General features: G+C 56.6%; 2 protein-coding genes across 4 annotated transcripts in view; one reads left to right on the top strand and one right to left on the bottom strand.

Annotated features, from left to right (window-relative positions):
- NSMCE1 (non-SMC element 1 homolog (S. cerevisiae)) overlaps positions 1-9246 on the top strand; it is a 44425-nt gene extending 35179 nt beyond the window's left edge. Inside the window, exons 4-8 of one of the 2 annotated variants that reach the window (XM_011982332.1) lie at positions 317-394; positions 1426-1572; positions 7407-7523; positions 8406-8526; positions 9004-9246. In XM_011982332.1, the coding sequence (XP_011837722.1) occupies positions 317-394; positions 1426-1572; positions 7407-7523; positions 8406-8526; positions 9004-9083 (543 nt within the window). In that variant the 3' untranslated portion in view covers positions 9084-9246. The remainder of the gene's footprint in view (positions 1-316; positions 395-1425; positions 1573-7406; positions 7524-8405; positions 8527-9003) is intronic. The other variant, XM_011982333.1, reaches the window with a different exon arrangement.
- Positions 9247-13243: 3997 nt separating this feature from the next.
- KDM8 (lysine (K)-specific demethylase 8) overlaps positions 13244-16331 on the bottom strand; it is an 18633-nt gene continuing 15545 nt past the window's right edge. For both annotated transcript variants that reach the window (XM_011982330.1, XM_011982331.1), the window contains exons 6-8: positions 15900-16049; positions 14548-14640; positions 13244-14468 (exon numbers count right to left, since the gene is read on the bottom strand). In XM_011982330.1, the coding sequence (XP_011837720.1) occupies positions 14304-14468; positions 14548-14640; positions 15900-16049 (408 nt within the window). In that variant the 3' untranslated portion in view covers positions 13244-14303. The remainder of the gene's footprint in view (positions 14469-14547; positions 14641-15899; positions 16050-16331) is intronic.

The following is a 16331-nucleotide window of genomic DNA, read 5'->3' as shown; positions in this document are numbered from 1 at the left end:
TATCGGACTTCTCAGTGCCTTTTGCATTTGAAGCTCCATTAACATGTAGACAAATCTCCCAAATTTATCTGAGTTTGGAAAATACTGCACACCCTCTGGAGTTCTGCAACTTCTGAGGGTCCAGCATGTTGACTGAGCTAAAGAATAAAGTCTGTAGTATATGCCTGGTTACAGATCCATCCTGCGGCTCGCAGTGCCTGGATACAGGAGCTCAGTGACTGGCCAGAGACGGAGGAGGGGAGGGAGGGAGAGCCAGCGACACGTTAACCAACATGCGAAGGGCACAGCCTGACTGTTGCGCTGACTTATTTCTTAGGTGAATCTTGCTACAACTTCAATTTCCAAAATGGCTACGGATTTTGCAGAGAATGAACTGGATCTGTTTAGAAAGGCTGTAAGTAGAGTAATCCCCGTCGCCCATTGGCTGGGCTTCTTATGGGAAAGTTCTGTCTCAGTCGTTAGAAGTGGCAACTGCAGTCTTCAAGGATCACTGGGGGGACGTGGGCCCCCACTGCTGTCTGAGAAAAGGCTTTGCAGGGAGATATCACTGTCTACCCATCTGGAATTCACAGCTGTCAGGGGCCCCCATGGCTGCCTGGGAAGGAAGTGCTGGGCCAGGTGTGAGCCCCAGCTGGATGGGCAAGAGCAGGGCCTCACTGGTAGTAACAGGCGTTCCTACCTGGCTGCTGTAAGTGTCATCTGGGAAAGGCAGCAGCAGCAGCAGCATCACCTGGGAGCTTGTTAGAAAGGCCCAGTCCCAGCCCCTACCCTAGACTGCTGAGTCCGAATCTGCATTTTTGCCAGGTGCCCACTGAATCATTTGCATGTGCACATTTGAGCGGCATTGCTCTACCAGGCTTCAGAGCTACTTGCTCGGCCCTCTGGTCAAACATATGGCTAAGAGTGGTTCTCAGGCCTACATAACTGCAGAGGTGAGAAAGAATTCAGACATTTCAGCCCCACTTGCGATCTGTCGAATCCGAATCTCTGAGAACCAGGTGTTGGAATCATTCCTTTGAGGTCTTCTCCTGGGGTTTATTAGCTGCCAGGGTTGAGGAGCAGGTGCTGAGCTGAGCACACATCTGCGTGTGCAGGAACCTGTCTTCTCCAGAGGTTCCTGCCTGCCGTGTCTGTCTCTCGCTGCCTCTGAGGCCAGCCGTGAGGCAAGGTGACCCTTATTGATTTGGGGACATCAAGATGATTTATTTGGGAGGATGTTATCGAAGTGACCTCTGAGTCAAAAGAACTGAGCACAGTCCTGACTCTTGATGCATATTACATTGTTTTCCCCGAATACCATGCCAGTGTGCAGTTCTGCCTGTGATCTGAGTGGTCTTACTGCACCCCTGCCAGACTTAGTATTACCATTTAAAAGTTATTTTTGCCATTTTAATAGAGAAGCATGGTACCTGCTCTTTCTTCCAGCTGGAACTAATTATTGACTCAGAAACTGGCTTTGCATCTTCCACAAACATTTTGAACCTGGTTGATCAACTTAAAGGCAAGAAGATGAGGAAGAAGGAAGCGGAGCAGGTGCTGCAGAAGTTTGTCCAAAACAAGTGGCTAATTGAGGTACTGTCTCATGGTTTTCCAGTCCGGCTCACTCTTTCGAGTGAATAGCAGTTTTGTCTCCAAAGTCGTATTTCTAGCCAACTGATGTCTGTGGAGCCCAGCCTTCTCAGATCCCTTATCTGCTTTCACGCATTCCAGCAGTGACCCCGTGGGGAGGATCTGGGCCTCACCTCTCCTGCCTCCCACTCCCTGTTCACCCACATGATGTGTTCAGGATGCCACAGCCAGAATGGCAGAGCCAGGAGCTACACCCGGGATTTGGGCCCCGGGACCAAGCCTGTAGCCCACAGACTGCAAGGCAGGGCAGTTCCATGGCTGAGAGTGTAGCTGTGATGTCTGACCCGGGTCTGAACCCTGAGCCAGGTGACCTCAGGTTCCCTGTAAGAGGGAAGTTGTCATTTCCCCTTTGGGGCTGAGTGTGTCAGGAGCAGGAATGGGACCTCACAGTAACGTGCTCCGTGCTGCGCTGGCTGGCTCGTAGGGGAGGCAGCAGAGGAATTGGCGACGTTACCACTGTTGTTTTTGTCAGCAGTGAGTTCCTCAGGGTCAGTGCTTAGAAGAGGCACAGACAAGCTTTAGGAAAGGAGCTGTGACGTTTGGGACAGGCCACACTGCAGCTCCAGTTTCTAGATGCTGCCCCGCCCCCACGTCTAGTCCTGCTGAATGGAGCAGAACAAATGTTTCCGTTCTTTTTCCACAAAAGGCACCCCTGTTTTCAACAGCGTAGTGTTTGCTGAGTTGACCATAGCTGTGCCCTCCCAGGTGCTCGTGCCCGTGTGTGTTGAGGACGCGCTCACGTCGGGTTCCCGCTTCCTCACTTGGTGGTCGGACTTGTGGCCAGAGGCTGCTGCTTGTGGCTGCAGCGATTCTCCACTTCCTTTTCAGGAAGGCTTGCCTCGGATTGGGGAAGTCTGTGTTCTGAGTTACTAATTTCTGTGTAGGGTGGGCCTGTACCAGGAACCTGACCCAAATTCAGTTCCTGGGGTACCTGATGGGAAGAAAGGGTGGAGAGGTCACGGGGTGAGGGCAGAGGTCACAGGGGTGAGGTCAGGGCTGGGAGCTCCTGGTGAGTGCAGGATCTGCTGGGCACATTCCCGTATGTCCTGTCTCGGAGGCTGCCTGCTGTCCTGCAGTGGCTCCATAGCTTAGTTTTTAGCTGACAGCTCAGGGGTCTGGATCACATCGGACACCCTGAGAGTGGCAGGGCCGAGTTGAGGCCCCAGTTTGGGGACTGCAGCTCCCATCAATGGCTTTGTCACAGTTTTTCTTGCCCTCCGGGCTGTATTTGGTACTAGAGAATGTTCTAGGGTCTGCTGAGGTTATAACTGACCATTCTCGCTTGTGGTGCAGCCCCTCTTAGGGCCAAGTTTTTTTCTTTTTTTTTGAGATGGAGTTTCGCTCTTGTTGCCCAGGCTGGAGTGCAATGGTACAATCTCGGCTCACTGCAACCTCCACCTCCTGCTTCAAGTGATTTTCCTGCCTCAGCTTCCCAAATAGCTGGGATTACAAGCATGTGCCACCATGCCTGGCTAATTTTTGTATTTTTAATAGAGACGGGGTTTCTCCATATTGACAAGGCTAGTCTCGAACTCCTGACCTCAGGTGATCTGCCTATCTCGGCCTCCCAAAGTGCTGGGATTACAGGTGTGAGCCACTGTGCCCAGCCATGGGCCAAGTTTCTTAAGGGCAAGGGTTATGACCTCTTCATGGCTGATTCCCATTGCAGAATCTAGTGCCTGGCACCTCAGGCGCTCAATAAATGCTTGCTGATTGGATGACTGAACGGGTGGATGAGGTTACAGAGGAACAGAGTTTAAAACTTACAAAAAATGTGACAGGAAATACCTGTTCATTATAGGAGGATTAGAACATGTCAAGATGCATAAAGAAACCCACTGAAGTCACCTGTTATCCCAGCCCCTAGAGCCAAGTGCCCCAACATTCCATTTCACAACACTTTGCAGCCTGCTTTGCACCCAAGAGCACGCGTGCCTAGCACACGCCACCACCATTGTGCATGGCTTGCAGGGCGTGCCCCCAGCTTTATGATTTGACTTGCCCTTTGTCTGCCCTTGGTGTCTGGAGAGGGCTGTGGTGGATAGGAGAGGCACCGCCCTGGAGTCTGTGGGGGTGAGCTGTGGCTGCAGGCGCTTGTACTCTGTGCCTTTCTCAGTTCGGTGGCAGTGCTGGCACCGCCTTCTGCAGGGCGCCTCTGAGCTCGAGGGAGGGTGGACAGAGGATCCGGGAGCTGCCACCTGCAGGAGCGCTGCAGGAGTAGCAGGGGGCCCTCCGCACTGGTGCTGGGCAGCCGCCCTGGAGAGGCTTCTTGTTGACTGCCTGGCCTGCTGGGGCCCTGAGGAGGACGAAGGAACAAAGCTCATGTGGCCAGGGCTGCGTAGTGAGACTCCTCCAGGTTCCTCTGCCGCCTGTGGCAAGCAGCTTCTTGTTGCAGAGACTGTTTCCTCATCTGCAGGATGGAGACACTGCCAGCTCCAGGTTTCTGTGAGGGTCCAGTGCTCTCTGACCTACATGGCCTGGTAAGGGTTGCCCTGAGGTCTGCGGCACTCTGGAGGAACCGCTGAGAACAGGGGTGGGGTGCTCATGTACCCAGGACAGGTCTTCCTAGGGCAGCACCTCGATCAGAGACACCACACGTCAGCGTCTGATCCTTGGCTTCTCAGACACAGGGCTTCCCACAGAAACAGCCAGGGGTCCACTGCCAAGGCCCTTCCAGGTGGGCATATCACCCCAAGGACATGTCACTCCTAGACAGCCAGTCCTGTGCGAGACTGGCTCAGCATGGAGGTGCTGAGGCAGCTGCCGGTCCAGGAGAAGGCCCAGGGGTGGTGGGTGGTTGGGGTCAGCAGAGAGGCCTCTGAGAGCAAGCGCGGCTCATGGGAGCTGGACGTCTGCTGATGGACGCACCTCCATACACCCCAGGACTGCTCCCTACAAGAGGTCCTGACTTCCAAGTGTCGTGGCGAGGTGCCTGGGAGATTGCCTGGACTCTCGTGTTCTCTGAGGGCTAGGGCACCCCTCCTACCCCTCCCCTGATGGGCCCGCAGAGGACTGAGTGGGTCATGAATGGTGAGCCTTGGGTGCAGTTTCAGGTGCATAGTAGGTGTTCAGTAAATGCAGCTTGGCTGGGCACAGTGGCTCACACCTGTAATTGTAGCACTTTGGGAGGCTGAGGCAGGTAGATGACTTGAAGTCAGGAGTTTGAGACCAGCCTGGCCGACATGGTGAAACCTTGTCTCTACTTAAAATATAAAAAATTAGCTGGGTGTGGTGGCGGGCACCTGTAATCCCAGCTACTCGGGAGGCTGAGGCAGTAGAATCACTTGAACCCTGGAGGCAAAGGTTGTAGTGAGCTGAGATTGTGCCATTGCACTCCAGCCTGGGCAACAAGAGTGAAACTGTCTCAAAAATAAGCAAGTTAATAAATAAATAAATAAATAAATGCAGCTCCTGCCTCAGTCTGAGCTTGGACTCGCTCACAGTGTGAGGCACTCCTCTGGGATCAGTGCAAGGTCTACTTCATCTTCCTGTGGGCCGGCCAAGTGCTGGGCCCCACAGCAGGTGCTGCAGACACTGGAGTGAGCGAAACCAGAGCTGGTGGCCACTCCCACGGGGCCATGGTCTGGAGGGAGAGCCCAAGAGCAGTGAGACGGTCATCCCACTGCAGTCCAGGCACAGATGGAAAGGAAACATGGCTTTATGACAGCTGTCCCAGAGGAACTGGCCCTCAGCTGCTGAGTAAGTGACACTCAAGCTGAAGGCTGTGTGGGAGTTGCCTGGAGCCTGGGGTGGGAGGATCATCAGCCCAGCAATGGCCCTGTGGCCAGTGAGTACGCTCAAGAAGCTAAGGCCAGGGCCATCTGAGCACAAAGATTGCTGGGGAGAGCAGACGAGGGCAACCCGGGAGATACATGCATTAGGGGCTTGGCTCTTGGACCTAAGGGTGGTGGGAAGCCCTCGGGTGGGGGTGAGGTGGGAGTGACAGGGCCAGGCTTGTTTTGTAGCAAGCACATTGCTGGAGGAGAGTGGGCTCAGAGAGCTGCAGGAACAGGGGAGGGTGGAAGAGGGTGGAGGCCGGGGAGATGGGGTGCCGTGATGGATCTGGAGGAGGGTGGAAGGCAGCAGTGGCCGGGGATGTGAGGTGCCGTGATGGATCTGGAGGGGAGGGTGGAAGTGGGTGGTAGCCAGGGAGGTGGGGTGCCGTGATGGATTTGGGAGTTTTGGGGAAGGTAACAGCCATGGGACCGAGGACCGAGGACTGAGGACGGCCTGAGGGCTGGTCACATCCTCCCATTGCCCACAGCACTTGGAGAACACAAAGCCCCTGTGCACCAACAGCCGCGGTGCAGGGCATAAGCACCTGGTACCCTGGCCTCCCTCCACTGCTCCCGCAGCGGCTGTCCCTGCCCCAACCCCATGCCTCTACCCTGCCTCCCTTCCTGTGCTCACCCAGCCCCTCTACTGGTGTTCCAGAGTGAATGCACTGCAAGCCCAGGTTATGCAAGCACACCCCCTCCACACTGCACCCTGGGGATGGAGGCAGGAATGGGGTGGGGGGGGGCTCTACCTGTCAGAAACAGGAGTGGGCCGGGTACGGTGGCTCACGCCTGTAATCCCAGCACTTTGGAAGACCAAGGTGGGTGGATCACCTGAGGTCGGGAGTTCAAGACCAGCCTGGCCAACATGGCAAAACCCCATCTCTACTAAAAATACAAAATTAGCCGGTGGTGGCGCACACCTGTAATCCCAGCTACTCTGGAGGCTGAGGCAGAAGAATTGCTTGAACCCAGAACACGGAAGTTGCACTGAGCCAAGATCATGCCATTGCACTCCACCCTGGGCAACAAGAGCAAAACTCCATCTCAAAAAAAAAAAACCAAAAAACCAAAAAACAAAAACGGGAGTGACAGCTCTTGCTTGTAAAAATTAGAAAATAACAGGAAAGGCAGCTGAGCACTCGAGTGACTCGCAGGCTTCAGTGACGCCATCTCCTGGCGCGGTTCACGTCCGATGCATGAGCTGACTGTGGAGAAACTGGAATCAGCCTGCATGGGTCCGTGTCCTGGGTCCGTGTCCTGGGTCCGTGTCATTTGCCTCCCTTGGGTCTCCCTCAGTGCTGCCTCTCTCCTGTGACCTGGCAGGAGGGTCAGCCTGGGGAGCTGTGTTATTCATGTGCTTCCTGGTTCTCCCAGGGTGTTCAGGATGCATGATGGGTGACCGCACCGTGGCGTGGGAACCAGGAGGCCTGGCTTCCGTTGGAGGCTCCACTGCCCATGGTGTGATGGGGCCCGTCTGCCCTCTCCAGACTCCTTCCAGCTCCGTCTGTAAAGTGATGTGGCCGGAAATGATCTCTGAGGGTCCCTACTGCAGTTGGAGGCAGAAGTGCTGGGAGGCACCGGGGATGCTGCTTTATGGGAGTGGGATGGGTGGCGGATGGAAGCAGTGGGTGCTCGGGTTTGTGCCCTGGGGAGACTGACCCCTTGTGGGCCTCAGCGTCCTCATCTGCAGGAGGGCTGTGACTGCCTCGCTCGGGGCTGCAGTGCACAGAGCAGTCACGTCTGAAGGCACAACAGGTGCTGAGAAAAGGGGGGTGTCGGGGAGCTGTGCCTCCATGCCTTTTGGGCCTTTGCCTCAGTTTCCCTTGCTGAGGCTCTGCTAGGGGGACGTGGCTGATGCCCGTTGTCTGGGGTTGGTGCAAAGGTGCCTAGACCCTTGTGTCTTCCTGAGCACTGGGCTGTGGGATCACAGAGGGAACAGAGGTAGTGAATGGGGAGAGGGCCTGGCTGAGGGTGGCCACCTCCTGTGTGTCCCTGCAGAAGGAAGGGGAGTTCACCCTGCATGGCCGGGCCATCCTGGAAATGGAGCAATACATCCGGGAGACGTACCCCGACGCAGTGAAGATCTGTAATATCTGTCACAGCCTCCTCATCCAGGTACCCGCTGGGCAGGGCATGGGAGCTCACTGCTGGGCCCTCAGCTCCTGGGGCTCTGCACAGGTACTTCCCGAATCCTGGCTCTGGACCCAGCCCTCCTGCACTGCCGGCACCTCCTCCCGCAAGAGCTCCTGGAGGCCATCTCCCAGGACGTGTCAGAGGACGCCTCCCCACGGTGGCCTGCAGGGACGCACTGCCTCTCTCCTCCCTGGTTCTGCTGCTGGGGTCCAAGGGCTCTCGCTTACTTTATTTTTCTCAGGAAGGTTGAGTGTTCTGTGCAACCTGCATTATCTTGGCAGTTTTGTGGCAGAGTATTTGGCAGAGTGTCTCTATCACTTGCTGCTTTCCGGAGTGGTCTCCTCCAGTTTGCAGGGCTTTGCAGCCACTGAACCAGCGTGGACACTGATGTGTCTTTCAGTTTCTGTCGTTTTGCAGCTGTAGCTGTTTGTAATTGCAATTGCTCTCATGGGCCTCGTACACCTGTATCCTTGGGCACATGGTGATTATTTCCTTGGGCGGGGTTTCTGGGACAAAGTGCAATTTTTTTTTGAAAGCTTTTGATCCACATCAGCAAATAAGCTTCTGAAAAGCTGTGGCTGTCCACACGCCACCTGCAGGATCTGAGTGCGGGAGCTTGCCAGCCCTTGGCTTCTGTCACTGCGTTCATGTGTTCAGAATTGTTTAGTAAAACCCACTGCAACAAACAAGCAAACAAACAAAAGACTCCCCTGCACTAAGACGTTTGGGATTTTCAGTATTAATCTGGGGACTGGAAGATAACCCGATGCCACCAGCTGCCCATTTTCCTTGTGGCTTCCCCGGAGGTTTGCAGAACACAGAGGTGTGCACCAGCTCTGCCGTCATTGGCCTTTCTTGTTTCAGGGTCAAAGCTGCGAAACCTGTGGGATCAGGATGCACTTACCCTGCGTGGCCAAGTACTTCCAGTCAAACGCTGAACCGCGCTGCCCCCACTGCAACGACTACTGGCCCCACGAGATCCCAGGTGCGTGGGCCCTGAGGTGCTCATGGGAAGGGCTGGGCCAGCAGGATGCAGGGCCTGGTGCTGGAGAAGCCCGTGGAGGCAGGGCCCTGAAAGGCTCCAGGGTATGTGGGGGTCCGCATTAGCAGCCTGAATCCTAGAAGCAGCCACCGCAGGAAGTAAAGGCTGAGCTGCGTGCACCGTTCCAGAGGACTTTCTAGAACCCAGCAGAAATTCCAACGCTTATGAGCATTTTGTCTAGACAAGGCTCCCTCTCTGGCAGCCCTCTCAGGAGGGGGATGTGACAGCCATGTCCACAGCTCCCTCAGTTTGTTCCTCTCTGAATTGGGGCTAACTCTGCTGCTGGGGAGGGTTGGCAGTGAAGAAGTGTAGACCTAGGACAGAGTCCTTGGCACAGGAGACGTAGCCGCTGGCTCGAGCTGGTGCTCCTGTGCTGCCAGCCCCTCCGTTCACTGTCTTTCCTGCCTTTTCTGTCTACAGAAGTCTTCGACCCTGAGAAGGAGAGGGAGTCTGGTATCTCAAAATCGAACAAAAAGTCCCTGCGGTCCAGGCAGCATTAGCCGTCGTGCTCTGCTGAGGGACTGGCTGCCTTGGGTGGCCTGATCGCCGCAGCCCTTCTTGGAAGAGAGGCGTCCGTGTTTCAGGTTCCATGCGAGTCACCTCTTTCTTCTTAATGTGGACTGTCCACAGCTTTGGAATAAACTGTCCTGGGAAGTTGCTGCAGCCCCTGTCTGTGTTCTCGAGCCTGTGTGTGAGGCTCTGTGTCGTGACCTTGCCTTCTTTCCTGGAGTTCGGTCATCACTCAGAACCCCTGGGTTTGGGCTCCAGCAGGTGAAACCAGCAGAGCCCCCAGCAACGGCTCAGGACAGCTCACTGTCCTTGCTCAGGGCAGCCTTGCCTCCAGTCCCAGCTGTGACCAGCTGTCCCAGCAGGATTGGGCTGGCCCACACCTGGATGTGTGAACCTTGGCCTCCCCAACTCCCCAGTCTGGACTCTCCCCTGGCCCAAGGTGCCACTGGCCTGAATGGGCTGAGGCTGGGCATTTGGGCGGGACACGTGCTCTCCCTCCCTGGACCCTCTGCTCCCTGTGGGTGCCCGGCAGCCCCGCCATCCAGCAGCCCCAACTGGGACCGGGAGTCAGCCTCAATGCTTCCTCTCCCTGACCCTCCTGCATCCCACTGTCACCAGATCCTGTCCAGCCCAGCTGCCAGTAGCCCTCCGGCCCTGCCGCTGCTGCCTCAGGCTGAGCGCCAGCCCCGGCCCACACCCTGCCTCCATGCTCCCTGTGGAAGACCCCTGGACGCCCCCACTGCTGCAGCAGGGCTGTGGCCCCTGGTGAGGCCCCTGCTCATCCGTCACCGCCTCCCCCCACCCACTGCTCAGGGTGCAGTGCTTCCTTCGTCAGCTCGGGAGCCTCTGCACAGGGCGCCCTGGGCCTGCGCACCCTCCCCTCTGGTGTCCGGCTTTGTTTCCTGGCTAGCACCCGGTCGCCCTTTGGCACTGGTCAGCCCCTCGCTCCCTGCGCTTCCTCCCTCCTCACACTTGTTAAGTCCCCATCTTCATGCGTCTCTTGAACCCCAGCATCAGTCAGGATGCTTCAGTCATGACAGAAAAGCCAACTCAGACTGGCTGAAACAAGGAAGGACTTGGCCACAGGGGACTTGAGAGGCCTGGTCTAGGGGCTCCAGCGAGGTCACCACACAGCCATATTTCTGTGTCTACTGCGCGTTCACTGGGCTGGCTGCATGCTTGGGGCCTACGAGGTGGTTTCCCAGAAATCCAGCTTTCTTCATGGTAGCGAAATAGCTGTCACGCTCTGGGCCTCACACATCATGCCCGGGATGGGGAGGAAGAGGGTGGCTCTCACTTGGTGGCTCCCACACCCTTGCAAGCATCCTCATGGCCCATAGCTCCCACGTGGACACCTGCGAGGTGGGGACAGGATGATCCGACTGGCATTGGAAAATCACACCCACCCCGAAGACAGGGGTGGGGCCGTCCCTCTCAGGCCACGTGGCTGAGGGAGCAGGGGCCTTTCCCTAAGCAAATTGAAGGTGTGATTGCATCTTCAATAGCCTCAGAGGCAGCGGGCAGTGAACCTGGACACTGAATTGGTGGCTGACTTCCCCCGCTGCAGGCAGGAACATCCCCCTTTGTTCACCTCCATAAACCCAGGGTAGAGCAGGTATCCGAGGCTCAGTGAACCAATGACCCCTGCTGGTGGGAGGCTCACCCTCCCAGAACCAAGTCTGGGCTCCTGAGCCCTCAAGCCCACCTTCCCATCAGTGAGGCAGCCGGGGACCCAGCCCAGCCCTTCGTCAGTGGGCACAGACACGCCCATTGGTAAGCCCAGTGTGTTCAGCCAGTGCCAGCCCCAGCTGGCCTCACCAGAACAGGGGTTTTTTGGAAACGTATGAGGTGGCTTGCAGAAAGGACAGGAAGGCAAGACCAGTCTAGAATGGCAGACCTTGGAATAAGGGTCATGGATGTCAAGACAATTCTGTGACAGTGGGTGCTGCTGTCACAGGGGGTCAGCTCCAGCCTGTCTACGCTCCTCCCGACGTGCCCTCAAGATGCCAGTCCAGGGAGCAGCTGTACAGACCTTCCAGGACCGCGTCCCTGGGGCAGAGATCATTCTCCAGAGTGCAATCAGTGTGCCGTTCTGGAAGAAGGGAAGATGGACGCCAGGAGACAAAAAGCCAACCAGCAAATACCACCTTCAGGAGGGGCCAGGGCAGCTCATGACTGACCCCGTTGTCCCGTGGTTCTGGTCGTTCATTCTCTGTGCTCGAGTCAGTCCTGGCTGGGGACTCCGGAAGCCTCTGGGCACTTCACCATTGGGGACACCGGCCCCCCTGCTGCTCATCTCTCCTGCCTCCAACACCTCCATGATGACACTGATGTGAACATCCCACAACACACTGGCACTCACCCAAAACCCTTGTGAGTTCCAGACACTGGCCTGGCATTCAAAGCCTTTATTACCCCGCCAGCCTTCTCTTTCACTGCCATGCTTCCCCGCCGGTGCCCCGACCTTATCACTCAGGAATTACGGACTGGCCTGCTTCCCAGGGTCCCCTTGTAGGCCCTTGTCTGCACAGCAGCTGCAGACCTGTCCCTCCCAGGCTGAGCCCCCCAGCGCCTTCCCCTGCTGGTCCCCCAGGCCCCATGGCCTTGATATCCCCCTTCCTACCATCCCCCCTCTCTGCCCCAGCCGCCCTGACTCCTACCTCCCCCGTCCCCAGACTGGGGCTTTCCTGTCTCAGGGCTGCTGTACCTGCTGTCACCAGCTGGGCCTCAAGTCTCATGGCTGATTCTGGATTCCCAGTCAAGCTCTTGCTCTTCAAATGTCAACTATCAAAAAACTCTGACCCCACCAGTCCATCCCTGGCTGCCATTTTCCACCCTGTCACCCTGCTCTGTTGCTTTCATGGCACTAATCACGGCGTGACACTGTCTTCTTGTATTCCCATGTCCTTATTGCCCCCCCCGCACCCCAGCCTGACGCCATTATGTTAAAATACCATGAGGGCAGGGGCCTCATCTGGTCAGTGACAGGCCTGCTAGCTGTGTCCTGTGTCTGTGATGGCAGTATCAGTGTCCTGACTGCTGTGGCCACATCTCAGGCAGGGGCTCGTGCACGTGCCTCTCCTTGGTCTGTGACCAACTGTTCGGCGCTTGGGTTCCAAGCTGGCTTCAGAGTCCACCTTCCTCAGAGGGCTGAAGTCACCCTCAGACTGGGATTCCTAGGAACGCTGGAACCTCACCCACAGGGCAGGGCCATTTCCCCTTTTCCCGTTCCTCATCTGACAAGGGACATTTGCTGGAAGCCTCCTGGCCAGGATACCATACGTTAATGAACGTGGCCTCCCATGCCCAGCTTTCTGTCACACTACGCTACAGATGGGCCATGGGGCCTGCCAGCTGGAGCGGATGGAGCGGCTGGGCCACTGGGAGCTGAGGCCACAACCCGCCTGTCCTTCCGCTGGGGAAGGGGTGTGAGTTACACATGGGGGCCGGGAGCCACCGCTCCTCACTAATGGTGAACCTAGTCATGGAGCGTCCCTGTTTTATGCCTCCCTACTTTCAGGGGTGTTGACATCTGGTGTAAATTCTTCCTATGAAAGATTAGGTAATTGACTATTAACAATGGCAGGGAATAAACAATGTCCTTGCAAGCAGCTGCCCACGGAGCCAAGTGGACTCCACTTCCAGATAGCTGTTGTGTGTGTCAGTCCCTGGCACACGCACGGCCGCTCAGCAGCCCACTCCCAGGATGAGTAAGTGCCACGGCCTCTGCCTGCCAACAGCCAGCTTTCGAGAGTGCAGATGTTGCTGGTGTCTGCTCAAAGGCCGAGAACCCCAGGACCTACCCAATAAAGGTCAAATTCCTTGGCCTGGGTACAGAGGGCATCAGGAACTAGAGTCCCAGCTGCCCGTGGCCACCTTCCCATCCCCCTTCTAGTTACCCCAGGGTAGCTACCCCCTGGCCAACCAGAGGCGGCTTGATTTTTAGCTAGAAGCCAAACAGCTGAGCCAGTGGTCAAGGTGCTGGCAGGATGGCAGCTGAACCCCCGGGGCTCTTTTCCCCAGGCCTGTCTTGGAAGGGGGGAAGAAAGAAGCCAAGGCTGGCATGGTGGCTCATACCTGTAACCCCAGCACTTTGGTAGGCCAAGGTGAGAGGATCACTTAAGCCCAGGAGTTCAAGACCAGCATGGGCAACATAGCAAGATCCCATCTCTATTTAGTTTAAAAAACAAAAAACAGAGGGCTGGGGAAAGTCTTAATAGCCAAAACATAAAACAAACCTGCGTGCACACAAGACACAACTACAGAAAGCACGGAGCCTGGGTGTCCCCCTGGCCTCAAACCTTCCACCGGTTTGACAGTCATTACTTCTGGGGGATGGTGACTAGAAGGTGGCTAGAGGGAGGCTTCCAGGGGCTGGTGATAGTTCAGTGGTTTCTTCACTTGGGAGCCTGCTCCTGGATGAGTGCGGGTGAAAAGTCATCCAGCAAGACCTTTGCACTTCACTGCAGGCAGGTAGGCTATCCTTTAGCCACGAGGATGACAGAAAGCTCCCACTGCCCAGCAGGGGTCTGGGCTCCTGAGCAGGCCCCTATGGACTCTCTCCTGTGACCTGGGCAATGCCCAGCTCTGTCCAGTATTCAGGCTGTGGCGTCCAGCAGGCCCAGTTAAGGGAAGGAAGGGCAGAAGGATCAGAGTAATTGGGATCAGTGGCAGTGGCTAAGGTTCATGCAGCAGCAGGGGCTCGGCACTGCCTCCTCGGCCCTCTGCAGTGAGGACTGGCCTTGCCCTCTTTTCCACGTGGGCACAACGAAGCGGGGGATCCTGGCCAAGTCACGCAGCAGGTACGCAGCGCGGCCGGGTCTGAGTCCAGTAGCCAACCTCAGAGCCCACATTTCACCTCTGCCCGTGTGACCCACCCATTTCCCAAACACGTTAGGCTTTCTGATGCCAGAGTCCCCAAGCAGGCTGTCTGCCTGCAGGGTCCTTCTGGGCTCTCCCCACCTTCCTCTGTCATGCACCCCCGGCCTGGAGTGTGCTCCTTCCTGGGCAGCCCCCGCTCTGTGCCCGTCCAGTGCTGAAGCTCAGCCCCCCCGGGCTGCCACTGGGCAGTGAAGGCTCTTCAGGACACAGGTTCAGTCCTGCTTGTCTCTCTAGATTCCAGGACCCAGCACCAGGTGGGGCACAGAGCAGGAAATCAGTGAACAGATGAGTGCTGTCTGCATGTCCGGCCCTTTCAGCTCCTAGCCTGGCTACGACCACCAGAAGCTGACCGAGAAGCTCAAATCCAGAGCCCGCACGTAATGCCAGTATTTCACGGGTATGAACAGGATCTCTCCAGGAGACAGGATGCAGGACAGGAATGGGGCCTTGGCAAACTCGGGGAACTTCTCGAGGTCAGGATTCTCCACGTCGACCTGAAGAAAGCAAAGGACGTCATCATCTCTGGGGCAGTGGGGAGAACCTGCAACGTCACCCCGGACCCCCAGTGCCCACCTGGCTCGTGTTATGGAGAAGGTGCGTGTCATGAGGGTACAGAGCCCCCGACTCCTGTGGGGAATACAGCCGGATGTACTTCCTCCCCATCACCTGGGAAGAGAGACCCTGACCGTCAGCTGGTGGCCTCACTCCGCTGCTGCCCCACGCCCACCCTGGCCTCTGTCCCCTTCCGCATGCTGCTCCCTGGGCCCAGCCTGCCCTTCCCCTCCACACATGCTTACAGTTCCACGTGTATGTTTTTCTTGCTGTTTTAATTTTTAGAGACTGGGTCTCAGTCATCCAGGCTGGAGTGCCGTGGTGTGATCATGGCTCACTGCAGTCTCGACCTCCTCCCTCCAGAGATCCTCCTGCCCCAGCCTCCCCAGTAGTTGGGACTACAGGTGTGCCCCACCACACCCAGCTGATTTTTGTATTTTTATTTTTGGTAGAGATTGGGTTTCACTACGTTACCCAGGCTGGTCTTGAACTCCTGGCCTCAAGTGATCCTCCTGACTCAGCCTCCCAAAGTGCTGGGATTATAGGTGTGAACCACCAAACTTGGCCTAAAGGTATGTTTTTCTTCCAAATACATTTTGGAGCCCACCATTATTAGGCACTTGTCTGTGCCAGGCACCACTTAAGTGCTTTACGTGTGTTAACTAATTTAATCCTCTCTGAGGTGGTTTATCTTCACTCCCATTTTGCAGGTGAGGAAACTGAGGCACAGAGAGATTAAATGAGCTGCCCAAGCTCACAGAGCTGAGGTGTGGCAGGGCTGCTGTCCGCGCCAGGCAGGCTGGCTCCCGAAGCCTGGCTCTTAGCCCACTCCTGAGCCGCCTCTCTGGACTGGTCTGCCAGGGTAGGAGAATGTTCTCCTTTACTAACCTCTCTTTGCCTGTGAAAACCAAGGTGGTCTTACAGCAGTAGACAGAGGTGCCTCCCCTTGTAGCAAACCCATCTGCTCCTCTGCCTGGGTCTCAGGAAAAAACCTCCCAGTGACTGAGAAAACTCCCCCGACCTGCCGCCTCCTGTTTGGAAGAAGCTGGTCTGGATCGGATGAGTGGCAGGCGGGGGAGGGGCAGAGGCACCAGGCACCCGCGCCAGCACTCGCTCCCTCGCCCAAGGGCTCCCCTGTGAGGGATCTTGGGAGGGGCCCACGCAGGAGGACAGCCGCTTCTGGAAGCAGCCGACTGCAGAGGCCTTGCCGGGCCTGGCGCCGTCTGTGGGTTTGTTTTCTATTTTTGTCCTCATCCCCTTCAGTGCTTCTTGTTTCTTTTTAAGAGCCCAGTGTTCAAAGGCAGAGAATGTGGCCGGCCAGGTGCCTGGGCCAGGAGGAGATAGGAGGCCACTATTCCAGCAGTAGCTCCAACCTGGACTAGGAAGTTCTGCTGGGGATCCTGATGTAGGGGGGAGATGGTTCCCTGGGGACCAAACCAGGCATTGATGGTGATCTCCTCCTCCTCCCCATCGCCCAGGCTGCAGTAGTCGGGGATGCTGATGTCCTGCTTCAACTCCGGGATCTGTGGGCGGCAGAGCAGACATGAGAGGTGGGGACACCACAGCCCAGAGGCCAACGAAGAATCAGAGACACACACCTGTATCCATTATGTGTGTGTGTGTGTGTGTGTGTGTATGTGTGTGTGTGTGTGTTTGAGACAGGGTGTGGCTGTTTCTCAGGCTGGAGTGCTGTGGTGTGATCTCAGCTCACTGCAGCCTCTGCCTCCTGGGCTCAAGTGATCCTCCCACCTCAGCCTCCCTAGTAGCTGGGACTACAAGCATGCACCACGCCTGGCTAATTTTTT

Source organism: Mandrillus leucophaeus, unplaced genomic scaffold (genome assembly GCF_000951045.1).
Source record: "Mandrillus leucophaeus isolate KB7577 unplaced genomic scaffold, Mleu.le_1.0 Scaffold24, whole genome shotgun sequence".
Classification (NCBI taxonomy): domain Eukaryota; kingdom Metazoa; phylum Chordata; class Mammalia; order Primates; family Cercopithecidae; genus Mandrillus; species Mandrillus leucophaeus.
Note: the sequence above shows the minus strand (reverse complement) of the source record. Positions and strands in the feature narration are given on the sequence as shown.